General features: G+C 40.4%; 1 protein-coding gene across 6 annotated transcripts; it reads right to left on the bottom strand.

Annotated features, from left to right (window-relative positions):
- Positions 1-32: 32 nt before the first annotated feature.
- LOC146696936 (transforming acidic coiled-coil-containing protein 1-like) lies at positions 33-26,512 on the bottom strand. 6 transcript variants are annotated; one of them, XM_085475308.1, is made up of 14 exons: positions 26,444-26,512; positions 15,091-15,182; positions 10,455-10,881; positions 9,142-9,177; positions 8,639-8,693; positions 8,452-8,533; positions 7,847-7,899; positions 4,134-4,268; positions 3,922-3,998; positions 3,730-3,773; positions 3,316-3,476; positions 2,789-2,895; positions 2,576-2,696; positions 33-1,632 (listed from the first exon to the last, which is right to left on the bottom strand). In XM_085475308.1, the coding sequence occupies exons 1-14, from the start codon at positions 26,446-26,448 to the stop codon at positions 1,564-1,566; spliced, it is 1,464 nt and encodes a 487-aa protein (XP_085331434.1). In that variant the 5' UTR covers positions 26,449-26,512; the 3' UTR covers positions 33-1,563. The 6 variants fall into 6 exon arrangements, with proteins under 6 accessions (XP_085331434.1, XP_085331433.1, XP_085331429.1 ...); XM_085475307.1 differs by lacking the exon at positions 26,444-26,512 and adding an exon at positions 24,996-25,365; XM_085475303.1 differs by lacking the exon at positions 26,444-26,512 and adding an exon at positions 16,666-17,160.
- Positions 26,513-27,096: the final 584 nt, after the last annotated feature.

The raw sequence follows: 27,096 nt of genomic DNA, 5'->3' as shown, positions 1-27,096 counted from the left end.
CAGACAGGAAAACAAAAATCAAACATAGCAGAACAAATTCTATTTAGATTTATTCAGGAAGGATGTACAAACGCTCAAGTCGCTTCCACACAGGAGTGAGATCGTCATTTCTAATTCACAAATATATATTTAAATAATTACAGGGGCTAAAGTTACAAAGCCAATTAAGTTATCCGACATTAAGAAAGTTACAGTAGTGACTGACCAAAAAGTACCAACACCAAAATGAAAGGCCTATATTTTTAGTTTATGATAAAACCTGAATGAGCTTTGATCTTTTCACACATTTCTTTTGTTTTTCTAAAAGAGAAAACTTTTTTCTGTATAATATAGGAACCAGCTCTAATTTTACTGTTGTTGCGGCGCTGTGCCGATCTAGTTTTTATTGGTGTGCTAAGAAAAAACTGTTCTGAAAAATGCAGAGATGTGAAAGTAAACATGCAATAAATTGATATTTTTCTCTTGCATTAGTAGTGTACTGCTGTAAACACAAGCAATAAGGCTCACATGTTCATCATCGCACATAAGCAATGGAAAAAAATACAAAGGTGTCAAAGTCTGAGAGATAAATGTGATTTAGTGAGCAATCGGTGACATACTGAAAGTTAAACAAAAACTGTTGACACACAGAACAGCAGCACTTAAAATAATATAATAGCCTTTAGCTGACATACAGAGTGACTCTTTTTCTCCTTTCCAGCTGTTCGCGATCATTAACACCAGTTAGTCAAATTTGTGTTTATGCACACAGGATGAAGCCGTGAATTTTTATGTGATTGTCAGGTTAATTTATTTATTTTTTTACATATAAAGTGACTGATTAATATTCTGTGGCTTTTTGAATTGTCGAGCATCCCAAACGTGCCGCCGTCTGAACCAGTTTAAACAAATGATATTAATTATGTCATTTGCCCTTATAATCATAACTGAACAAACAAACAAAAGCCTCTGTGGGCTGCTGTACTTCCTCAAATGATCCTAAACCCCTTTCTTCCCGTTTTGTGCAGCTTGACTTTAACCTTGACCTCATTCAACCCTGACGAAATACCCCTGAGCCTTCCTCGGTGAGCATAAAACCCACGTTTGCGTCGTAGAAAAATACACTTTATAGACTGCTTCTTTTATAGAAAATATTCCTTCTACAAAACTGAGCTGAAATGTAACTTTAAAACAAATCTCGACCTAGATTAAATCTGATGTCACCCTACATGAGGAGTTGCTGGGAATTTAGCGGTTAAGCTGCTGGGAAAATTAAGTTGAGTCACAAGTGAGCTGTTGTTCGCTGGAATGATCGACAAAAGCACAAGGCCCCCAGATGGCCTCAAAATGGGCACGAAGTCAAAACAAACTAAGATAATCACACGTAATTAACATGTATAGAGCGTTCTTGGTTCCTGTCACATGTAGTGCAATCGTAGTATACAAGAAGTTACTTTAGACGTCTGTACATAAGCAGGCTCTGAGATGCAGGGCAGGCACAGGGTATAAGAACTGCTTCAGGGATGAATGCATGCACGGGGCCAGAGGAACGGACAATCATGGTTGATTCCCATAAAGAAATCCTCAGTCTGTTTTTCCCATTTTGGCAATCAGCTCGTCACAGATTTTTGTCAGTTCTTCGATCTCTTGATTCTGTAAAAAAACAGAATAGAGGAAAGTAAGTAAATACCGTCTAACCACCAAAAATGCTTTTTTAAAAACTCAGCAGCGCTGTCATTTGACAGAAATCATGACCTAGATACCCAGAAGAAGAAAAAACACAAAAGTTTTCTTGTAAGCAGTTTCATGTAGGAACAAATTTCTATTTAGCGAACTTCACTGTAGAAGGAAGTGGCTCGTGATCGTTCAAGTGTGACAAGCTGTAACTAAACTTTCATGGTGTGCACCTCAGCTGTGTGGCAGCGCAAGCCAGCTGCATGATCCCTTTAGTTTAACAAATACAAGTGCAAATCATATGTAAATATTAATCGGATTGTTTCTTTAAGTACGCTTATTTGGAAATGATCCAGTCCAAGTCCAGACTATTTATTGTATTCAACTACTTTTTTGGCTTTTCCCTTTGGGGGTCGCCACAGCGGATCATCTGCATCCTTCTCACCTCATCCCTACTATGGACCTCTGTCACACCACCCTTCTGCATGTCCACCCTGCCTGCACTCTCTTCTTCACTGTCTTATTACTGTATTATTGTGGGGTCATGTATTATTGTAGGGTGTACCCTACAATATAAAGCACCTCGAGGCGACTGTTGTTGTGATTTGGCGTTGTATATAAAAGTGAATTGAAATGCATTGTCTATTGTTTGGATCGCTGACCCCAGGTTAACCTCATCCACCTTCGCCATCTCTGCTCCTTGCAGCTTCACACTTGTCTTGCTTGCTCTTATCTCAAGCGCATACCTCCACCTCTCCAGACTCTCTTGCACTTGCTCCCTACTCTCGCTATAAATGACAATGTCTGCTCTAAACATAATAGTCCAAAGAGCCTTCTGCCTGACTTCCTCTGTCAGCCCGTCCATCACTACTACACACAAAATGGGGCTCAGAGCAGATTTTGTATCCATGATGCAATTCACCTTCTGCTGCAGGGCTTGTTCCAGAGACTCGTTCTTCATCTGTTCCTTCCTCAGGCTGGCGGTCATCGCCATGTTTTCTGCGCTCGCCTTTGCACGCACCTGAGCGATCTCCTCATTAGCTCTAAGAGATGCATGAAATGAGATAATTAACAGAAACTGAATCTGTCGAGTGTTTCGTTTCTTATTGTAGTTTTATATTTGCTCTCTACATACTTGTCCAGTTTCTCCTCTGCATGCAGCTTTAGTGTTTGGTATCTCTGCTCCTCCTGCTTGACTCTGGCCAGATACTCTTGTGCACACTTCTTCAACACCTCTTCATTCTCCACGAGGAAACAAACACAGTGCACCTTAGAAGTCATCTTTACAGTGAATGCTTTTGTTATTCTAATTCTTCCTTTAACTCGAGTCTTTAACTAGAGTAATGCCCTACACTGTGATTTAACACGTTTACACCTAGAAGTCTTTCCAATAGAACCACATAAAGTGAGGAGTCTATTTAAGTCCTGGACCAAACTGAGGTAAAGATTTCAGCATACAATTAGTTTTTATGTGGCATCTGACGAAGATGGGAACCATGAAATATTGATCTAAACCTGTGTTGTTGCTCTTAAGACCACTGCCCTTAATCACAGGATACCATCCAACCTTATTCTGACCTAAATCCTCTTACAATCCTCCAATTTGTGCTACTATCAGCTCATCATCAAAGCACTTGGACTTGACAGGCATATACCCCTTACTTTCTTAAAGCCCTCCAGGGTGCTCTTCATATTTTCGTAACGGCGAAAGACGTCAGAAAGCGAGCGCTCCACTGAGTTCAGGTCTGCCAGGGCAGCGTCTTTCTCCATCGTCACTGTGTGCAAAGCCTTCTGGGCACTCACAGTGTTGCGCTGCTCGTCCTCTGACAGAAGAAGAAGCAGCTATTGTTAAGGCGTGGTACACAACTTTTTCTCAGACTCAACTGCTTGAAATATTGCATTTTTATTCACAAGCAGGAAGGAATTTGGTTTTTCACTGATGCGACATAAGAAATCATAACTGCAGGCTCGATAAGAGATAACACAAATTCTTTGGAATGTTTGATTTAATGGAAAATTTTGATTTGATGGAAAAAAAAAAATTGTTCAAATATATCTCTCAGTATTTCCACTCACCAATCATCTGAGCAATTGTCTTCTCATATTCTGCAACAATCTTTCTGTAATAAGACACAGAATGGTTTCTAAGGGCTACATATTCATTCATTCTGCTTTTAAAGGTGATAGAGGTGAGATAAGTTAACCTATCGTAGTTTATCAAAACCTTACGCGACCACTCTCATGGTAGTGGCTTCTCATATTTCTAACCTCATCTCATCCACTTCTTTCCTGCAGTCTTCATACTTTTTCTTCCAGTCACTGACTTCAGCCTCCTTAGTGATGATCTGAAAGAAGACGTTTCCTGTGAGCATGAACTGTGTGCATGAATGAAACCTTGTCAAAGTAAAAAAATAAAAATAAATACATAAGTACACTGATGACATGCAACACTGATGAATGAGTGTGATAGAAGAGTGTACCTCCTCTCTGATAAGGGTGAGAACAGCCTGTTTTTCTGCCTCACTGATGCAGATGGAATCCAGGACCTGACTTCCCGTTTTCTGCATCTCACTTCCCCCCGACTTGTTCTTCAATTTGCACGTGTCTTCATACTGCTGAGAGCAGAAGGAAATCAGTCATGCTCTCCTGTGTCTTTTTCTTTTGTACGGGGCTAATAAGCGGTTTACCCACTAAACCGTCGAGAATTTAAATTTATCTAGGCCACAAACAGTTTTCACTATTTTGGGAAACAGCATTCAACAAAACTCCCATAAAACTGAACAAACTGCACACTTTAACAAAGCTTTTCTCTGTACTGGTTTAGCGTTCAATGCCGTTTTATATTTACACCATATATTCCATGTAAACTGTGCTGTTTTCTTGTTTTTGTGTAACTTTTCTGTTATATGAAGATATTCCACACACCAACTCCTTTCCTTCTCTTTGTTTTCCCTTTTATTTTTCTCTCAAACTGCTCATCTTTCACCTCACACCAGCCGTTGGCTTTCGATCAGCGTTCTTACAGACCTCAATCCTCCTCCTTCTCTCTGTCTCTCTCTCCTCTGTTGTTTTGTCCTTCCCTGGATTAAGGCTGTCATATTCTAATCTGCTGAATGATAATTATAATCCATCTGTCACCTGAGCACAGTGGCAGACACTAAATACCTCCTGCAGCACAGTGAAGTCATCGTATCAGTACTGTACTAGTTTTGAGCTCTAAACTGCACACTGAGCATTCAGCCAGACAATCTTTCTATTTTTACTGTGCAGAAGTATCAATTAATTTATTATGAAGCAGCAAAGTACCACTGTTACTTTTACACATAGTGCTGGAACATGCCAGGACACGTCAAAGCCATTGTTTTTAAAGTGAGTGTTTTGTCTGCAGACTGCATTTATACTAGACTACATTTAGAGCCACAAACAACATTCCTGTCACAAGGCAGAAGTTCCAATCATTTTTTTTTGGCAAAGTGACTTTTATATATCCTCTGTTTATCCTGCTAAAAAGTGTCACTGATGTAAAAAAAAAAAAAAAAAAAAGTTTTTCAAGACAGAGCTGGCCAAGATGGCAGCAGAAATTGCAACAGATATAATATAACAGTTCCACAAAGATGTTTTAAGTGGCCAAAAAGAAATGGATTCCTTATATAGACTGAAACACATGGTGGGCCTCTCTGGTGCTGTACACAGCTGGTTCACTTCCTATCTCTCTGACAGAACTTTTATGGTGAGTATGGATACATGCTCCTCTAAGATCCATAAAATGACATGTGGTGTGCCTCAAGGGTCGGTTCTAGGCCCTGTACTTTTTAATTTGTATATGCTCCCTCTCGGCGGTGTCATCAGGAGGCATGGAGTGAACTTCCACAGTTACGCTGATGACACGCAGCTGTACATCTCCGTGTCTCCTGATGACACCAGACAAATGGATGCCCTCTTTAACTGTATCTTGGATATAAGATCTTGGATGGCAGAAAACCTTTTACAGCTTAACCAGGACAAAACTGAAGTTTTGATTGTCGGTCCTGAGGCTCAGAGAGAGAAACTCTTGTCTAAATTAGAGGCATTTTCACTATGTCCTTCGCTACAAGTGAAAAACCTGGGTGTTATTTTTGACTCTGAGCTTGGTTTTATCCCACATATTAAACATGTAACCAAAATTGGATTTTATCATCTAAAAAATATAGCCAGAGTCCGCCCTATTCTCTCTCGGGCCAACACGGAGATGCTGATGCATGCTTTCATTACCAGTCGCATTGATTACTGTAATGCCCTGCTCTCTGGTCTTCCTAAGAAGAATATTTCAACTTTACAACTCTTGCAAAACTCGGCAGCTCGTGTGCTGACGAAGACCAGAGGGCGGGCCCACATTACACCGGTTTTAGAATCGCTGCACTGGCTCCCCGTGTGTTTCAGGATCGATTTTAAAGTTCTTTTACTGGTTTTTAAATGTCTTAATGGTCTTGGGCCTTCTTATCTCTCAGATCTGCTTTTACCATACGAACCCTCGCGGACCCTGAGGTCCTCTGGTACTGGCCTTTTGATTGTCCCTAAAGTCAGGACACATACTCACGGAGAGGCAGCGTTTCAGTGGTATGGTCCTCGTCTGTGGAACAGCCTGCCGGAGGAGCTCAGGGCCGCAGAGAACGTACATGTTTTTAAGAACAGGCTCAAGACCCACCTTTTTAATTTAGCTTTTACTTAGCGTTTATTTATTTTATGCTTATTTATTCTATCCTGTTATTCTATTATTAATTTAGGATTTACCTAATATTTGTTTGATTTTATTCTTATTCATTTTTTAATCTTCTTATTCTATTTATATTTATATTGTATCCTGTTCTTATTTATTTTATCATTTTACCCTATATATATTGTATTGCGTCATATCTCCAGTGTTTCCTCGGAGGGCGCTCTCTGCACCGGGGCTGTTATTGACCGTGGCTGCTGGGTCTCTGGGGTCCTCTCAGCCTGGCTGGGGGGCTCCTTTGCCTCCCTCCTGCTGTGTGCCCAGCCTGGAGGCTGCGGTCTGTGACCGGCTCCCGGTGCAGACGGCTCCCTGTTATAGTGTTTCCTCACTTGGCTCATGCGAGCCCAGCCCAATTTTTACTCTTTAAGTGTGCGCGTGTGTGTATGTGTGTGTGGGTGGGGGGATATGTGTGTATTGAGAGTGTGGGGAGTGAGTTGGAGGGTGGGGTGGGCTGCTTTTAACTATGTAAAGCACTTTGTGCTACATTTTCTCTGTATGAAAAGTGCTTTATAAATAAAGATTGATTGATTGATTGATTGATTGATTGATTATAATGTAGGTACAATAATGCAGAGTCATAAAGATACTTGCAAAACAGGTAATTTCTTTATTTTATATATAACCATAAATCCTGTTAATTACAGTCTATTTAACAATATAAGTAGAGATGTTACCATTTCTACTTGAAAACTGCCTAAAATTCGGTCTGAACATCAAGGCTGCATTTTGCCCTCTTTTCATCCAGCTAAAATTTGGTCGCAACATCAAAGTCCCACAAATCTCAAAATAATTTGTCCAGTTGTGAATTTAAGGAAGTACGATAGGCATCGGTGCGTTGGTATTTCTCCAAAGTCATATTTATAGCCAAAATGTAGTCCACAAATGGCATTTACTATTTCACATAAAGTGTCATAATTATTGGAGTTATATATGTTACATGGGAAGCTTACAATTAAGTGCTCATTACCATTATTCTTTATTTTTTCTTATAACGTTTTTATTTTTAACACAGACGCTACGCAAACTAGAACAAATGAGAAACAGACTGTCAGTCAAAGACTTGACTCATGAATGTTAAAAGCTTTGCCTGAGACATAAAATATTGCTTTAGCCCCACCTAGTGTTCACTAGATGGTATTATCATGGAGGGTGCAAACAAACAAAGAATATGCACGACAGCTTCTAGTTTGATGATGTATAAATAGACCAGGTTTCTGGCACAACTTCACCTACTTCCATGGAGATGCATGGAGGAGGGAAAAAGACTAAAAAGGTCAAAGCTCCAACAGCACATTGACCAACATGAAAGCCTCAAGCCAAAAATCATTGGTCTAACAGTGAAATTGCTCTATATAGTAAGACTTTTGCTGTCTTTAAATGGATTGTACATGCAGCAGATGTAGGGAAATGACTGGGTGGGAAAATGTGACGGTATCTCACCACAGAGCAGCAGTCTGATGCCTCAGGTTTGGATGTCACCTGGCAATCTTGGACTAGAAGGAAACAGCAGTCACTGGGTCATTTAGTGCCATATAATGTAACAGACTAGGTTACAGTACACAAAATATAAATGTATTCTTCTAAACAACATTTTGTTGCATAAAATCTAATTGCATTTTTTTTTTTTTAAATTATGATGTAAGTATTTCACTCACTACATATATTTGAATTATTGTGAATGTGAGCTGTATTTCAATGCTTCTAGGCCCCCTAGCACATTTTCATAATGATTTTCTTTCACTTTCTCATGCTCATAACTCACAAAGTAACAGGGTTCAATGTGATGCAAAATTACATGTGAAGTTAATGATTACTGTGTATGTGACGGTACAGCAAAGATGACCTAGTTGATGTGCAGTATTGATTAACCCTGGCTGATTGTTTGATCCAAGTGGAAAGCTGATGCAGGCTGACAATTATTAACAGTTATCTGATATTGGGATAGTGTGTGCCCTGTGTACTGTGTGTATTATGGTGAAGTGGCCATGAGAAAAGTAAATACAGTATAAAAGTATAAATAAACCTAAATTAATCATTTGACTCACTGTTCTGGTCCTTTTCTGGTTTGACCCCAACGCTGCTCGCCAGTTTCTCCTCATCTGTGGCGTGGTCTCCATGATGGTCATCCTTCAACAGCAGCAAACTCAATCATCCATAGCCATTGCATGTAGTTTGCAGTGCTAATGAACGAGTCTGAAGCTGCTCAACAGCAGAAAACCTATTAGTGCTTACCTGTCCGTTAAAGTCGTTCTGGATCGGCTGGTTCTGCTTTACTTTGCAGGAGTTCCTAAATATGAAGGCAACCGACAACATCAGCACTAACACAAACAGATCACGTCCGTGTGTGCATACATGTGGACAAGTGTGATGATGAGAAGAGAAATTAGGAGACAGAGGAAGCCTTACAGCTGGGCCGCATAGCTTTGCTTTGTGTGTGCTGAGCTCGCATGCTCTGCTAAAAGTGCTGAATTACACACAGCAAAAAAAAAGCAGATTAATGAAGAAGCTGCCAAATTTAAATAACATTTGCACAGAGCATTGGAGGGATGTATAGGGTTACCACTAAACCATTTCTCTCATCTACTTAATAAGATGAATTCCACAATTTCTTCCACCTTCACTTTGTGATCAAAGGAGAATTAATGAATGTATGCAAGACAAAAAAAAAGAAAAAAAAAAAGAGCTGTAGTTACACCACACAAACATTTCTGCACCTACAGTTACAAAGTACTTACAACAGAACACAGAGGAAATGGACTTGCTCAGCAGTCCTGAGGCCACACAGAGAAAAGGGACACAGCATGACAGGGTTTGAAGGAAAAGGAAGGAAAGACACAGGAGAGGACGGGATAGGAGTCAGGGTAAACACAAGGTGAGTGCAGGATTATTGTTCTTTAGTAAACTGAAAACTGAGGCAAAAACTAGACGGCAGATAAAGCGATCATCCAAACATGTCCTAAACATCTACCTGCCGGTGCTATTTTTACCCTCATATGTTATCGTCCACTCAGATACCCTGAATAACTAAAACTAAAATAAAAAATAAAATCTAGATAAAAAACAAAACAAAAACACTTTTCTTAAATAAAATAAATAACACTAAAAATAACTGAAATGATATTGTGAACTCACAAAACTAACTATAACTAACTATAATGTGTTTTTGACTTAAATTTGATAAAAATTTGTTTCTTTGTTTTAATCTTCTGTGTTAAGCACATTGAGTTTATGCATAAAGAAATATCAATAAAATTCCGAATGCCATTTCACATCAGGATCATTTTTGGGATATGTTAATAAAACAACAGTTAAGTTGCTTTTTTAACCATCCATTAGTTAAAAAACAGGAAAAAAAAATAACCATGCCTGTGCCGAATCTTTTTTAAAAGCTCGAATTAGTGTTAAATATGGAGTTCTGGTTAAAAACCACCAGAGGGCGATGCTTGACATCTTAACATCGTACGACGAGGGGTTACAGAAACGTTAAGGAGGTTAATACCTTTGAAGAGAAAAATCTTTTTGCAAAAACAAAGCTTTTCTTAAAAATACTTAATCCAGGTATGAAGACAGGACTTCAACATCCAGCCTTTCATCAGCATCCACGGGTTAAAAGCAGGCATTTCAAATAAAATCTTTTCTGACTGAATTCTAAAACTTCTTAAAATAAAACCAACACTACTGCAAAAAAAAAAAAAAAAAAAAAAAGCATTATTAAACACGATAATGCTGAATATTACTTCTTCATTAGAAAGAAGAGAAGAAGAAAAAACAGCTCACAGGACTTTTTCAAGACACACAACAGGCGACCACGGCTGATTAAAATGGGAACACTTTGATCTCCTAGGTTCATTGAGGACAATAGTGAGCATTCAGTACTGTTCCCTACAGCCACTAAAAGAGAAAAGCACTTGTTCAGCTTGAAAATGTGTGAGTCACCCTGGCTCAGATTCAGCATTTGTGTAACTGCAGTCACCGACTGGAACAGGGATGATTATGGCTGATGACTGGAAAGGACAGGGCTTCGTATACAAGTCTGTAACGTACTCACGTGATAATTGACCCTTTGGGCTCGCAGGTCAGTTTTGTGCTTGGTAGCGAAATGTCAGAGTCCATGTTGCCATTGAGCAAATCCGAATCCACACTAATGTCATGACTGAGAGTCAAGTTTGAATCCGGGCTTGAGTCGGACGTCACCGGAGCCTCGTCATCCACCTCGGAGGGATCGGGTTTGTTCAGCGGAGAGACGACAGACAGCGTCGGAGGCCGGGCAGCCTGTGGAAGAGTCTTTGATGGGGAAATGACCACTTCGGGTTTGTTACTGAAGGTGAGATTAAGGTTCTGATCCAAACTGAACCTGCTGTTGTCAGGCGAGGAGCTGGTAAGGTTGTTCAGAGAATCGACCTCTTGGGATGGAGCGGTACCAAGATCCTGACTGGAGACTGTATTCAAAATGTGGTTTGTAACATCAGGAAAAACTGTGGAAAAAAAACGAAAAATAGAAGTCAGTTTATTTACAATTTGGGTATGCTGATTTAAACACATGTGGAGACTAAAATGCGCACTAATGTAGGTTTACGGAAGCTGTTTTCAACTCTCTACAGTGAGAGTTTCAACATTTAGGATGCAAAACCCTAAAAACAGACTCATATGTTGCTGACAGCCTTTATCGATCTACTTGTGCCACAGGGCTGCAAAGATATTTTTAATGTGACTGTGATCCTGAAGAGCTGTATCGAAAGTGATCGAGAGAAAACAGCTGTAATAAAATCAGGATCTGTGTCAAACAAGCTTCTGTACAGGATCACTTGCAAAGGATCCAGTTATGTTTTGGTGAGGCAGGTGAAGAGGGAGCCAATCTCATCTGAGATTTGCAGCTGGAAAAATTATATAGTTCAAACACTTAACATGCTGACAAAGAGTCAACGAACTGCTCCGTACAGACTACAGAACTGACAATCTAGAAACAAAAAGAATCCTCTATTTAAATGTCACTACTTAGCTAGTTTGTCATATAAGTTAACTAGTTAACCTTTGTACTGTGAAAAAAAAAAAAGAAATTAAATGAGGGAAAAGGGCGAGCTAAGACGGAAAACACCTGGATTCAAAGGTTGAGAGGTGTGGCCCAATACTTTTGTCCATATAGTATATCGTGAGGTGGAGCGGGACAGCTGGCCATCGGAAGGTTTACTACCCAGCTCCCCATCAAGGTTATTACAATTTTTTTTTACCTCATTTATCTGAATTCTTTCTTTTGTTTGATTACATTGTCCCTCTGTTCAGCACTTTGGCCGGCGCTTGATGTCTTTTAAATGTGCTATACAAATAAAGCTGACTTGACCTGACTTAAACTACAAAAAAGGGTTAACTCTAATAAAGATAAAAACTAGATTTTCGACAAAAAAATTACCTGAAACTATTTAGTGAGCTTGGAAACTCAGCAGACGTTCTGAGTTTCAGTTTAGTAACAATTTCATTACAACTTGCCTGATGAGGCTTCGATGGATGTGTTTGTAAAGACTTTGGATGTATACAAGACTGTGACACTGTACTGGTTTCCTTGCATTTGGCCTCTGACATATGTACTCCATTCAGTAATAACAAGGACTAAACTTAAACTAAACACTTTCAAACAATAAAAGCTAAACTGACGCAAGAAAATCCACTGTGGAAACTAACTAACTGAAACTAAATTAAACAAAATTTCAAAATGAAATTAAAATAAAAAACTACTCAGAAAATACAAAAACTATAATAACTCTGCTCCCCATGGCTGCTTGTCACAGTTCCACTGGGCAAGATACTGAACCCTGAGTTGCCCCTGATGCATCCACCATAGGTGGATGGATTAGAAGGCACATAATATACTGTAACTTTGACACTAACATTTTGCATCATAATTTGCTGCTAATGAAAGAATACAATAGGGGTGTTAACCAACATGTTAAATGTAATAACTTGTGCAAAGCATTGCTATCTATAAATCCACTCCTCCAGTTCCTCCAGACTCTCTGATTGTAAACCACGAAACCTCACATCCCCGTCCTGTGTCTATGTTAAAACTGCATCTGTCTCTGGAGGATTTAACCTTGTAGTGATTCATGAAACTTTTCCTTCTCCTGTTAGAGCACTTAAAATGGCTGCTGGCTTCCTCAAAGAACACTTCATTTCCTGTGTCCTTATACATGTCTTTAAGAGCTAGCTAACAACCACAGCAGCAGCTGAATCACACTGCTGCTGAAACACAGGAATCTCTATAACAAGTCAGACCCCCTCACCCATCCACATACTGTTAAACTTACAATACTACGCCCGTTAATAACGCAACAGGGACCTCTCCGTACGCTAACATGAATCGAGGCTTTGTGGTTTCAGCTCTTTCTCACACAGTTTGCTCTGATCGAATGCTAACGTGAGGCTAACTGAATCACAGAATAAGTTCAACTAAGCTTCAGCTGAAATCAGGATACTTTCGGGCACACAACAGAAACGCCCTTTGGAGACAAGGAACAGATGTAGAGGAACCACACCCAGTCATGCAAAGGACGTATGCACCACCACCACGTGGCTTAGCAACAAAAACAACATCAAGCTGAATTACAGATTCACAGCTCACTGAAAAAGAAAGCAACAGAAGACTGAACAGAGAAACAAATACAAGCATACACACAACTGCCTAAGGTTTCATCTTCATTATTGTTTAAATAATACATCTAGTTAGATTGTGGTGTGTGGATGTTCCCAAGAAAAGGCAGTAGTTTCCCAGAACCACAAGTCTTCTAATTATAGGGAACCTGAGTATCAGTTTCTCCACAGTTGATCTTTTATTCATGAAACTAACCCAGATTTTTTTAACTTAACGTGACTGTTTCAGCCCAAAAACTACTTTCAATAACAAATACGGTAATCTCTATTACTGTGTGGCATAGCTTCACATATACTGTGGTTACAAAACACATCCGTGCAAAATGGACACAACATATCCACACACACAGACGAAATCAATAACTTTTTAATCATCATTAAAGGACATGGAGAAACACTTGTGACAATCGCATTTGCTTCCACACAGAAACGCCATCGCCATGGTAATGCCTGGTACTTGTGTCTGTGCGTGTCTGAAAGCAGGACAGCTGAGGAAGAGGGGGTGAGAAGCACCCCAGTAGGCCTTGCTGGCAGGTTCAAAAAGAGAGGATTCAGCCCGCGTCATTTGCAAGTCTGTGCCCCACTGAAGTGAGCTCATTTACATGTCTGATTACCTTTCATAAGCACACTTTGAGCAGATCACAGTACGCCGATCCGAGACCAGATTCTGGCACGCTAAAACTGCATAATGAGCAACATAATATTCCCAGTATGAAGTTACACAAAGCAACTTTGCATTGTCTGAACATTTTAAACGCACACTAGCGTAAATACTACTGTTACAACAAAAGTATCACTTTTCTCCAAATTACAAAAGAAAGCAAAAACAAATCCAACCCAAAAGAGAAGGCATAATTATGAAAGTATTAGTCTTCAACAAGCTATTATTCTTAAGTAATAACAATAACTGTGACATATTTCTTTATGTCCGCCTGTCTAAACTGACACTCAGTGCAGATTTAGATCAGACATCTTAGCAGCTACCTGAGAATTAGGCCAGGTATTGTTTGAAACGCTTATGGATTATCTGTGCTTCCGTACCAATACAAATACATGTTATAGAAAGTATGGAAGACTAATTTTCAGCATTGTGTGACACAAGAAAAACCGGCTTGTTACCCAGCCCCACCTGTGAGTGTCAGCAGTCAGTCCGATTAGGCTTCATGCGCAGAGGTGCTTTTAACACCCCTCTCAGAGCTAAAACAAAATCACAAATGATTGGAAATATGTGGCATGGTCCATTATCCTGATGTAAGCAGACATTCAGGAGTCGACTGTTGCAGCCACAGTGTAGGACAGGGCGTAGGTGCTTCATCCCAACAGCACTCAGACTGCACAATAACCACGCAGGATAAATACCAGCTAAAAAACCCATCTGTAAACATTATCATTCCCACTGCACTCTAAGTACATACGGTATATAAAAAAAATCTGTGTAATTTACTGCATTTGGTAACCATTTGTCCATACAAATCGGGGTGATAGGGTTATTTATTTATTTATTTTTACCACATCTTTAATTAACTTTATCTTCCTGAGCCTTGTCGTGATAACTTAATTTTCTCAGTGCGAGATTAATTGTGTGCATGTCTATCAGAAGACACACAGGCACAGTGTGGTCATAAAGGGATGGACATGGTCAACAGTTACACACCCTTACATCATACAGCAGAATGTATACATGTTTTCATGCTGTTTAACTCACTTAGATCATCTTTCTTACCCTTCCTTAATCTCAGTTTGCTCATATTAACCATGTCTGTGTGCCTAAATGCTGCCATGTCATTGGCTGATTAAATAACTGAATATGTGTAGCTAATAGAATAAATGTGGTTTACCAATTTTGTTAATCAGGTTTTCATTTTCTCAAGCAAAAAGCTTATTTTGTTTATGAAATGACTAGAAACCAATTCATGTCTGTTAAATAAGAGGACACAGAGTCATTGCCTTTTCTGTACCACCAATCACGCTCATCCTGCAGGTAGGGTGGATTATGACAAGTGTACGAACACTGGGCTAGCTAAGCAGCTGAGCAATCTCACCTGAGTGGTTGGAGTTGTCCAGTTGGCCCAGCAGCTTCACAACACTCGGAGACTCGGCCTCTGGAGTCTCAAAGGTCCCCTCGGAGTCCGAACTGTGAGACAGAGGAATGAATAGATTCATGAACCTGAGCTACAACTGAGCTCAACTATTCATGGTATTATCTGGAATTAAAAGTCAAATGTTGCCTTTTGAAAATAAACTGTGCTGAAAGTGTGAAAACACAATATACAACATTGTATTTGCAAAAATCTTTAGAAGATGGGATAAAAATAAACATCACATTGTCTGGTTTAAAGAAAGCGTTTCAGACAACGGTGTGCTGTCTGTGAGAACAGAGAGGCACTTAAAAGCTTCATAAGCTGCACATATGTCCTACAAACAGCTACTAAATTATGTTTATAAAACTTTGAATGCTGTTTTGGGGCGTTGGATCGTCTTGTTCCTTCTAACAAACACAGAACAGGTTTTCAGTATGGAATTCACGTTTTTTTAAGTGACCCAAGCACAATAGAGCTGAAAGTTCAAAGTGACCAAACATAAAGTGCTTTTATTTTAAAGGAAGTTAGAGGAAGGGAGAGGAGAGGAAGTGAAGCACTACAAGGCCACCTGCATCCTTTGCTCTTTAGTAACGACACACTGTGTCCCGCAACACACAAACACAGACACACACGCAGTCTTTGGGTCTGCTGTGTCAGCTGCCACGGCAACCAGCCAAAATTTATTTCCAAACTGTGGAGAGACTTAAAAAAAAAAGGAGGGACATCAACAGCAAGGGTTTGTGTGTGTGTGTGTGTGTGTGTGTCAGTCACTTCAAAGCACATCAAAATGTCTGCACTCTAATGAAAGACAGCACAACAAGCAACAAAGCTCACAGTCCCAGCCACACTTCACCTCTGATAACCAGCTCACACAAACACACTGACACTCTGGGGCTCCATACAACCCCACCATCAGCAGCTAATCCTAATACACATAGCCACTCACCCCCTCACTGTGTACACACACACACACACACACTGAGTCACATCCCAGTGACGGCCCCAACGGCTGCAATCTTGGAAGGTTACTTGGAGACTAGAAATGGACAAGAAAGAAAATCTAAAGCTTTGGAAACTGTGGGGTTTTTTTCTCCTGCCCACAGTTTTCAGCAACTGTTCTCCAACTACCACAGAGCCCTCACAAACACCCAAACACACATAAAAACAGGCCTAGGCAGTCCTACCGTTGGTTTCTCAAAGAAACATAAAACACATAAAACAGACACTCGTGAAACAGCAACCTGAGCGCCTGTGTTTTAAACAAGAATCTGTTTTTAGCAAATGATAGCATCATCAATCCTCAGCACAGGAAAGCATCAGAGATTATCACAGCTCTGAGCAGTTTGTCTGCTGTAAGTGATGCTCTGTCTCTTTGTATACAACCACCACCTGTCAGCATGACTCAGGGAAGTCATCACACAAACACCCACATTCACAATCAACCTGCGAGAGTCCGTGGCATCAAATCTTCTCTATCAGAGTGTATTTATTATACTGCAGCAGCTATGTTTCTCTATTCACTTCATGCACTCTTACATGTCTTCTCCGTTATTCTTCGCTGCGGGCTGCCCATCATCAGCTGAACCTCCAGTCACTGCTGACCACGTCCATTTCGCCCACTGGACCGGCGACAACCAGGACATCTTTGCGACACGTTCAGTTCCGAGTGTGACGACACTTCTAAGAATTAATAGTGACCTTCCTCTTCCTCTGTTTCGATTACTACTGCTGTCAACGAAACTGGCAGTTTATCTTGGAGTGCCGCAAGAAAAGAAAAGAAAAGAACGGCGAACACGAGTGCACGATCTGTGTTTTTGATTCTCTTCCTCTTCTTTTGCCTTGTCTGTTTGCTGTCTCACTTCCTCCTCTTGCTTAGCCGCTCAGATTTCCCATCCTGCTCTTCTGCTTTGTTGACGTTCGTGAGAGAGAAACGTGCCTCACACTGCTGCAGCTGCTTCTGTTGCCGCTCTGCTCTAAACAGCACTGACTCACACGGCACAGATTACTGGAGCATCAGTATTCACTCCTCCCTCTGCTCCCCTCCTTTTTTCACTCTCCGCTCTGTCTGGGCGGACGATCAGCTGGTTAACAGACATCAGCTCGCCTTGCTCCCACATGTTTGCTAACTCTCTTGTTTATCCTCAGGTGTTTGCCTTTCCCCGCGCCGATCCTTTCAGGGTCAAGCGAGGAGAGGGGGGGAAAGGAGAGCCAAAGCTTCCTGTTTAAAGAGGCAAGAAGGGTTTTCTCTGGGGCAGACAGACTACTACAGAGAAAGTGGATGAGGTGATCAGGCTAAGGGAGAAGAATTAATAGGGCATATATACATTTTAAAAGCTGTAAGTATATGAAGTATTCTGAAAAGACTGGTGCAAATGCTATCTGGAAATTATACCCTGCTGTAAAGCCCATTTACTCAACATCACCCCCTCCCCCCACAACTATAAACCTTAAAGCACTCATTTATACATCATGACACAAGCATTTCTGAGCATTTCACAAACTGCTAGCTACTATGCTTGTCACACAAAACCTCTAGAGTTGTAAAACTATCCAGTCAGCCACAGCTCTCTCAAGAAAAATACCTTTTCAATTCAACGAGCCAGAGAATGACCAGACTGCTTTGAGCTGATAGAAAGGCAACAGTCAAGATAAGCAGAAGAACATCTCTGAATCGAACCTTGAAGCTGAGAGGCTATAACAGCAGAGGACCACGCAGTCCTACTCTTGTCAGCTCAGAACAGGAAACAGGCTCAGCTCACATGGGCAAAAACTTGGCTGATCAGAAATCATGAAAGCATCAATCCATCCTGCCTTGTATCAACGGTTCAGGCTGGTGATGTTGGCGTAACGGTGTGGGGAATATTTTCTTGGCATATGAGCATCGTTTAAACCTCATAGCCAAACCTGAGTATTGTTGCTGACCACATCCATCTCTTTATGACCACAGTGTATCCAGGACCATGGATAACAGACTATCAGGATAAAAGTCAACTTTTGAACATGACACTGAGTTCACAGTAAACAAATGGCCTCCGCAGCCACCAAAACTCAATCCAACAGAGCACATCTGGAATGTGGTGGAACGGGAGACTCACATCTTGGATGTACATTTGACAAATCTGCAGCAATTGTGTGATTCTATCATGTCAACATGGACCAACATTTCTGAGAAATATTTCCAGTTGAATCTGTGCCACAAAAAATTAAGGCAATTCTGAAGGCAAAAAGAGGTCAAGGCCAAGGCACATCTCACAAAGTGGGTGGTGTATGTACTCTGAGAGCTTTCCAGATGCGATAAAATCTTTACAACTTTGGCTGCTTTAAAAACAGACGTCCTGGCTTTTTATTATCATGGATTGAAGGATGTTTCTCACAATTAAATGACTGAGATGTTGCTCAGTCAATTTGCTTAGTGAGACTGAAAGGTACTTTAGCTGTAATTTGCTGTAACAGTTTGACTTGGCAACACAGAGGCCCGCATGAAAAAGAGGATTCGAGATTAAATATTTCTAACGAGGACTAACAATAGTCTCTTTACCTTTATAATAATGCAGGCAAGTAAAATCTGAGCTGAGAATAAAGTTGCTGATCCAGTAATATGTCATCAACTAACAGAGCTACTATTCACTTAAACGATCCAAGCCAGCCTGAGGACAAATCAATACAGCAAACCTAAATTCAGCAGTAACGATGCAGCTCAGCACGACACCGGCAGAATAAAGCATTTCGCTGAAAGCTTCATCGTTGCTCACACAAATGCCTCTGAGGTTGCTCATGGGTGGCTTATGTAAGTCCAGGCTTTCACATTTATACCTCTCTCCCTTTCTCTCTCTCTCTCACACACACACACACACACACACACACACACACACACACACACGGTATCTAGGCCAGATGAGATGAGATGTATTCTCTGACAACAAAAAAACATGAACCATGAATAATCTAATAACAGGAAGAAGCTCCAACTACTGTGAATAAAGTGACCTGGGAATGAGAACGAAAGCATTTTATTGCTTATGCTTTTTATTTGAAGGTGCCCGTCCTGCCATTTACTGCTCCCACAAAACACGTGGAAGGAAAGACAGGAGCGCTATTATCACACTGAGCAGATCCACAGATACACGCAGGCAGCAAGAGAGGGAAAGATTAACCAGTGCACTCACACATATTTTTTACACACTGGCGAACACATAAAAAGAGGCTCTGTTCAGCCTATGATGAGTCGACAGCGAAAACAGAGCAAATGAGAGCCATGGCAACCGGAAAAGACTGATTTAATTAAGCGCACAGAGACGGGGGAAGTGTTAGAAAGGCGAGAGGCAGAAAGAGGGAGATAATAGAAATGAAAAGATCTGGGATATGAAAGAGAAAAGAAAAAGAACGTTTGGGGCGGGAGAAGAATCTCAAACATTTGTTTGTGCTTGCTTTTAGTCGCCTTTGTTCTCTTATCAGGACAGATGAGAAGACAAACCTGTCTGTCCTAGAGAGGACGGTCTGCCTGCAGCTAACAAAGCCCTTCAAGCAGCACACAAAGGTGAAGTGAAAAGGCCATGCAAGATTATTTATTCAATTTCAGTTACAACAATGGCTTTAGATCTTAAAACCAAGCCAGCTGTTTGGAAACATTTTAGTCCAGTGTAGAATGAGAAATACAAGTTTATTCAAAGTTCAAATAATCACGATCATTAAATAATCATAATAAAGTAGCCATATGTGATATACACTATGTGCTGCACAAACTTTTCACCCTGCAACACCTGGAGATGTGAACTGGCCATACGAGGAAAACAGTAAGTAAAACAGTACACCGTCTGTGAGTGGAAATATCCCTCACTCTCTCCCTGGCAGAGGCACAGACCGCAGACAGAAGCAGGAGGAAAATACAAGGGGAAAAAAAAATCAACTCTTATGTAATACCTTGAAACCACAAATAGCACACACAAGTAACAGTGGCAAAGCCCACACATACACGTTCTCCTATAAGTGGTCATCGGCTCTCGTAGTAACACACACACACACACACACACACACACACACACACACACACACAAAAAGAAACGACTATGGCACATTAAAAAGGCACACTCCTACACACTGGACCACGTCTATTATATGGGTGTGCTGTCAGTTAATGTAGCAAGAATGCACATCGTTAATCACGGAATAAATGTTGACTGAAAGCAGCATGTGTGGTTACGAGCTAAGAATAAATCGGCCGTGATAAACATGTCTGTGAGACGCAGCAGAGGTGATGTGATACTGGATGAGATAAGTGTGTTTGTGTGTAGACTAAGAAGGAATTAGTGGGGCATCCCAGCTATCACAAACTGTTTATTTCTATGCCTAATCCATTGCATGATGATATAAAGTTAGCCGCCCGACGCTCACTTTAGCGCCAGTATAAAAGTTTACACACTGCCTGTAAATACTCTTTGTCCTTAGATGAATGCTATGATTTCACTTTGAAATTTATCAAGTATTTTTTTAATTTGGACATTCTTTCGTTTCCCTCTTCATCAGCTGGACAAAAGCTCACCTTTTCACAAAAAGTGGCCCTGTGTCTCACGAGACGAGCAGATTGCTATGATAAACTGTTGGAAATGTTGCCTTTATACCCAAGGAATACTACACTATTGTCACTTATTGTCTCTTATTCACGTCTTACATTTTTATTTTACATCTTTTAGTCTGTTCTGTGTATTTTATGGTATTATTTGGCTTTTTTGTCTTTCTCCTGGCCGCAAGACACATTTTACCAGAAAAAAAATAAAGTTAAGCTGTAGCTGAAATGACTTTGGTCAGCCCCAAAAGGTTACAAAGCCTTTGATTATAACAGTCATCCCAACCTGACTTTATGTTTCTATCCCCAGTACAGCTAAGAATAACAGAGTCATCAGCATGTTTTGTGTCCCGTGTAATTGCAGCTTACATTCTTTTAATGTTAGATTTCAGCTCCGGCTGTGTTTCAATTAGAAGCTGCATTCGAGTGAATGCGCAAAATGTCATCCTTGAATGGTTCTTCTTTGATCAACAATCACACAGCACAAATGCTAAACGGCAAACATGTCATGTGACGTACACACCAGTGCTACTGCGTCCAACCTCAAATGGCTAAAATTAAAAAGTAACATTTTATTTTTATTTATTTTATTTTTTTTAACAGATTCAACTTCCACTTGGTGGAATACAAACATAACAGAGCCTGGATTCCCTTTTAAAGACAGTTGCCATGAATTCCTGAAATAAGTCACTTTTCCCATAACTTTTACATAAGAGCATGTTTAATGTCTCACAAAAGACAGTCTGTTGTAATATTATCTAATCCAAACGGAACACTATGTTGGCTTCTTAAAAGATATGGCTCCATCTAGTGGTCATTTTTTGGAACTATTCCTCACGTAAGAAAAACGAAATGACACAAAGGCCAACACTAGCTTCAGTCAGCGATTCAATAATACAAAACATGGATGCAAAAGGAGTGAACATGACACAAAAAAAAATGTAAAAAAAAAATCATGTGTCATCTTTGGCAGCCTAAATATTTCACTCCTGATGGGATGGGAGTGTCCTCTTTAAAAATGTTATATGTTCTCCATAGAACACAAGGGGTCACTGCATGATTAGATTTATATGAAAATGGTGCCAGTTATTCACAAGGGCCTTCAAAATCACCAAATACTAACCCAGTTGAACACCCGTGGGAGATTTTGAACAGCTCTCTCTCCAAAACCATCATCAAACCCCAAGATGAAGAAATAATAGCCCTCACCCCTCCAGTGAGGTTACACAGACTTTTAGAATTAGCAGAGAATTAGAATCAGGTTGTTCTTGCTGCACTTGTTGCCACATCAACTTACTAAAAGAATTTATGGTATTTTAATTTTTCATCTGTCGGTAGGTGGAAACCTGATGCTGTTGTTAATAATTACTACCCCATTTCCAAAAAAGTTGGTATTCTGTGTGAAATGTGAATAAAAACAGAATTCAAATGTACCATGTTAAGAAAAATACGAGGTCATTTTGAATTTGGCAGTAACAGATCTCTCTTTTAACAACAGTCTGTAAACATCTGGGAACTGAGAGACCAGCTGTTGGACTCTGGGGAGAGGAATGTTCTCTAATTCTCGCTGGAATATCGGATTCTAGCTGCTCAACAGCCCTGGGTCTCCTTTGTTGTATTTTCCATGTCATGATGCTCTGAGTGTTTTCAGTTGGTGAAATGTCTGGACTGCAGGCAGGTCAGTTCACCACGTGGAATCTTGTACTATGAAGACATGCTCTTGTCATTGATGAGGCATGTAGTTTAGCATTTTCTTGCTGAAATATGCAAGACCTTCCCTAAAAAAGCCTGGATGGTTGCTCACCTCACCTACTATAAAAGGATGCTGCATCCATGTTTTCCCAAAGGAATTCCAGATTCATCTGACCACAGAACAGTTTTCCACTTTGCGTCTGTCCATTTTAAATGAGCTTTGGTCCAGAGAAGTGAGCAGCATTTATGGATCCCATTCACATATTAATCGTCTGAACTAAAACAGACAATCAATATGGCATGAAAGTTTTAATCTGCATTTGTGGATGGCAGAGTGAATGGTTTTCCAGAAAAGTTCCTGAGCCAATGCAGTGAGGTTTGTAAATGCAGTTTTCCTGCAGATTTGTGAATCTGTCTATCGTTACTTTTCCAGTCTTTTGTTGCCTCGTCCCAACTTTTTTTTTGCTGCCATCAAATTTAAAATGACCAAATATCTTTCATGAAACTGTAAAATGTCTATGTTTAAACATTCAACAGCTTTTCTATGTTCTGTTGTGAATAAAACATTTTTGTCTATGAAATTTTAGCAGTTCAGAATTGCAAAGCAGTAAACTATTTTATCTTAATCTGATGTGCTGATCAGAGCTGTGATTAAAATTTTGGTGGGACAGCAGAAGATTTTCAGATTTCAGTCTGGGCGGTGGCATTCTTCAGTTTGGGAAGGGCTGTTATAAAAGACACACAGAGATAAATTTACACAAAGAGAGACTGGTGCTCCAAATTCTTTGGTATGCTTTTGGGAAGCACATCGCGAAAGAGTACCTGAATATTTTATAGAGAACATTCAATTATTTGCGTCAGAGTGGAAAACTAGCTCGGAGTGAACACAGTTACAATCATCAGAGCCGAAGCCCTTGCAGTGCTGCAATGCACTAAAATAACCCGACTGACAGCGACATGATAAAACAAAGAGAGAAAGAATGAGGCGATGAGATGATAAGAGAGGACTGATGCACAGGCACCAGCTGAGCTACTGTTTTGGACTACAACAGGAACAAAAGAGCACACAATTCCCACACTACAGTTCATGTCCATAGTGTGGGAGGGAGTCGACACACCCCACTGCAACTTATGTTTGTATTTACATTCATATCTTCAAATCAAATCAAAACAATTTTAACTGCCATTAGAAAGCCAATATAGCTATACTTATTCTTAACTGCATTTCAACATCCAATGTATGGTGCAAATCAAAGTTTTTACCTGTTAACTTCACAATTATTTAGCCGTGATTTTCATCTTTATGCTGGTAATACCCCACAGCGAAGCCTTATGCTTAAAAATCAATGCTTATCCTTAGATTTGTCACATCTTCATGTATTCACAATACATGAGGACAGTGACATTTCACTCCACGTTAGATTGATTTGTACCATGGAGAAGGAAATGAGCTCCAAATGCAGGGCAGCTTTTTCCCAAGTGAGACTCTCTCTGCGTGTTCAGGGGTTTTGGAGAGCAAAAAAAAAAAAAAAAAAAAAAACAGTGTACATCTAAGACTGCTCCAGTTAGGATATAAAATGGATGATGAAGCCAACTAAATTTAGATCCTAAGCTGAAAGCTCCTATCCCACAGCAGTGTTTGGTTTCCCAGTGTTCTCTCAAAGAGACCTTACAAAAACACAGATGGATACAGAAGACTGGAGTATGCTTGAGCGGTGAGATTTTTTTTAAACCAGCTGAGCATTTCTTAAACACGGCTTTGTCTCAGTGTTTGTCCCTTTGAGTTCTCTGCAGCTTTTTCTTACAGTTGCTCTCTGTGTTCTGCTGCCATCTCCAAAATAATATCAGTTTCAGTACATGGCGGCAGTGCTTCTCATATTAACAGCCACTGACAAGAACCACAAAAATAACACACAATGCGAAACTGTTGTTTCGCTACAAGGAGCTTAGAAAAGCTTTTAAGTAGGACGAAGTGAAAGGACTCGCTCTTTGTGACAAAGGATTAAGAAAAAGAAGAGGATGAGCGGTGACTGGGTGCTTTCTAGCCTCAGCTCAAACATTTAAATGTCCTTTTTTTCAATATAAGTGTTCCAGACAGCTGCGGTTTTCACATCTCACGGGTCTTTAAGGATGTCAAACATGATGCATGAACGAAACAGGAATCTGCAGTACCTGAAAGAAATGGACTGCACAATTTGTACGATTAACGCAATGCAGATTAGGGTTAGAATTAGGGTCACAGCGGCATAATCAAAACCTGCCAGCAGCATTGTGTTTTATACTGTGGTAACTACAGCAGCTGTCAAAACTGAACTGCTTTGGACCTTCAGCTCATGTTATCAGCTGCGCCACTCCTCAGTCAAGCTCGCTTGCTTTCTGCCTTTAGTCTGATTTGAATACCTAACTAGTATTCAAACTCCCACAATGGGCAAATTTGCCTAGCACAGAAAGTCCTGTTTGCCTCAGTGCCCCAAAACTGCACTTTGATTCCTTATCTCCCACTTCTCTTCCTCCTCACTGACAGAAGCATCCACGTTAGACAAAACACCAAAGAGCTGGAGCATCTCCCCACGCTCACAGACAAACATACAAATGAAGAATCTAGCCTTACATGCTGTTCTTCTTGCGAGGAGAGCTGACAGATCCCTTCCTGTGCTGGCTGAGAGAGCCCCCCATGGCAACAGCAGCGTCTGTGCTTGGTACAGGTACGTCTCAGATGTCTTCTTCCACTTCCGAGTTTCACCTCTGTGTCTCCTCCCGACAGTCTGGCTCAGCTTCAGAGCAGCGCGACACACTGCTCCTCATGGCTGACTAGTTATTATTTAACCAAGCGGCCTCTCCTCTTTCCTCTTTCACAGACTCTGTTGATGCTCTACGGAGCATCATCAGCACTACACGTGAATGGTGACAAGTCCCGCCTCCTTGCTCTACTTCCCAAGCTTCATCATCTCCCTCTCTCTCTCTCCTTCAAAACACACACACACACACACCCCAGACCAATAGCACTGCCCTTTGGAGAAAGACAGAGAGGTTAAATGTGTGTGTGACGGGGGAAAATTAGGATCAAGCATAAAGAGTTGGACAGGAGGCAGATACAGTGTGTGTACCAGTGTGTCATTGGGGGGGGGTGGTATCTGGCAGACTTGACAGAATTGTTTAAGACAGAGAGAGCCTCTTCTATTGTTCGTGGGCTGAATAACAGATCTGACATCCAGGGGGAGGGAAAGAGTTGGTGGCATAAAACACAGCTCCACTTGTTATATCACATTCCTGCTACCTGCTGTCACCCAAAGCCCCCTCCCCCAAAAAAGAGATTTAACATGACAACAAACATGCCCTTTCACTGTAAGGAAGTATTGTTTGTACACTTTCATTTCTCATGTTGATTGGTTAGATTTTGACCTCTTAACCCTTAATCAGCCTCTAAGTTTACTTCAGAATCAGGTCATACAGTGTGATTAACATGACAAGAGGCTTAATCGAGGCTGATAAAGACTAAACACTGTTGTGAAAATTAAAAAAGCTATTGTTTAACCATTAATTTGAAGGAAAGCGCTTATAGGGTTGGTCCAATCCTCATGCTGAGTCACAGTGCAGCAGAGACGATTAATTAATAAATAAAGAAACCACAGCTCTTGATACAAGTCAGTCTGACCACGTCTGTCTCTAATGATTAAAGGAAGAATGGTTTAAAACCTCAGAGTGTTGCAGGGTCAGTAATTGGAGTCACCCAAAAGCTATAGCACATAATTTCCTCCCACTGAAGTGAATCACACGAGGCTCAGTATGGAGGTCCCAGCTTTTGAATGACACATATTTTTACCCAACAGGGACAACTACGGAAATGCGCTGAAAATATAAAAGTACAATTTACCAGCTATTACTACAAGCATGGACTCTTTTGTGGTCTCTCAGTTTGGGAGCTACTGTTTTATCGTTTTTTATCGTTTGACCTGCAACATGCATTAAAAAAACCCACGAGCATTAAAACGAAGACAAACACCTCTGACAAAAAGCTTTAAGACTAACCGTAAAAACAAGTTCAAGACTTTGACTTACCTCATTGCTTTTGCCAAAATCTGCAGGCCAACTCAACCGCTGCGACTGATAGTGTGTTTATCGCTTAACTGCGCATGCCCGAGTGATTTGCTATAGTAACGACAATGAGATCGTTACATCTGAGAATTATGAGCTGCGTCCTTCGTGTGTGGTTTACTTTTTTTTGGCTGCTCTTACTTACTTTAAAACATCCCCTCGTCTTTGTTTGAAGGATTTATTACTTTGCAAATCTGAATTGACTGAGAAAGTTTTTTTGTGTTGCTTCTAATCAAACGTTAAAAACTAAATAAAGTAAAAGATTTTTTTTTTTTTAAATCTATGAACTTAAAAAATATATATATACACTTTTGAAAAAGCTCATAAAATCACGAAAATGAAATTTAATATACATGTACAGAAAGTTTGTCATGGAAACCTGCCTGATGAGGCTGTGGTACATATTTTTTTTATCTATGACTGCAGAAAACATGGAGCACAGCCTCATCAGGCAGGTTACAAGGCGACTGCTGAATGTCGCAGTTGCTGCCAAAAAGCCACTAAAGGCAGACTGCAATTTAAACACTGTCTCCAGGTAGACAACAGGAGTGATTCACCTCCTGCTTTCAGGCCTGCAGCTATCAGGCTTGTGATGTTCTCCTTCATCTTATAGATGA

This window comes from Copadichromis virginalis, linkage group LG12 (genome assembly GCF_057382275.1).
Source record: "Copadichromis virginalis isolate Kocher_CV1m ecotype Utaka linkage group LG12, C_Virginalis_male_GT1.1, whole genome shotgun sequence".
NCBI classification, from domain to species: domain Eukaryota; kingdom Metazoa; phylum Chordata; class Actinopteri; order Cichliformes; family Cichlidae; genus Copadichromis; species Copadichromis virginalis.
Note: the sequence above shows the minus strand (reverse complement) of the source record. Positions and strands in the feature narration are given on the sequence as shown.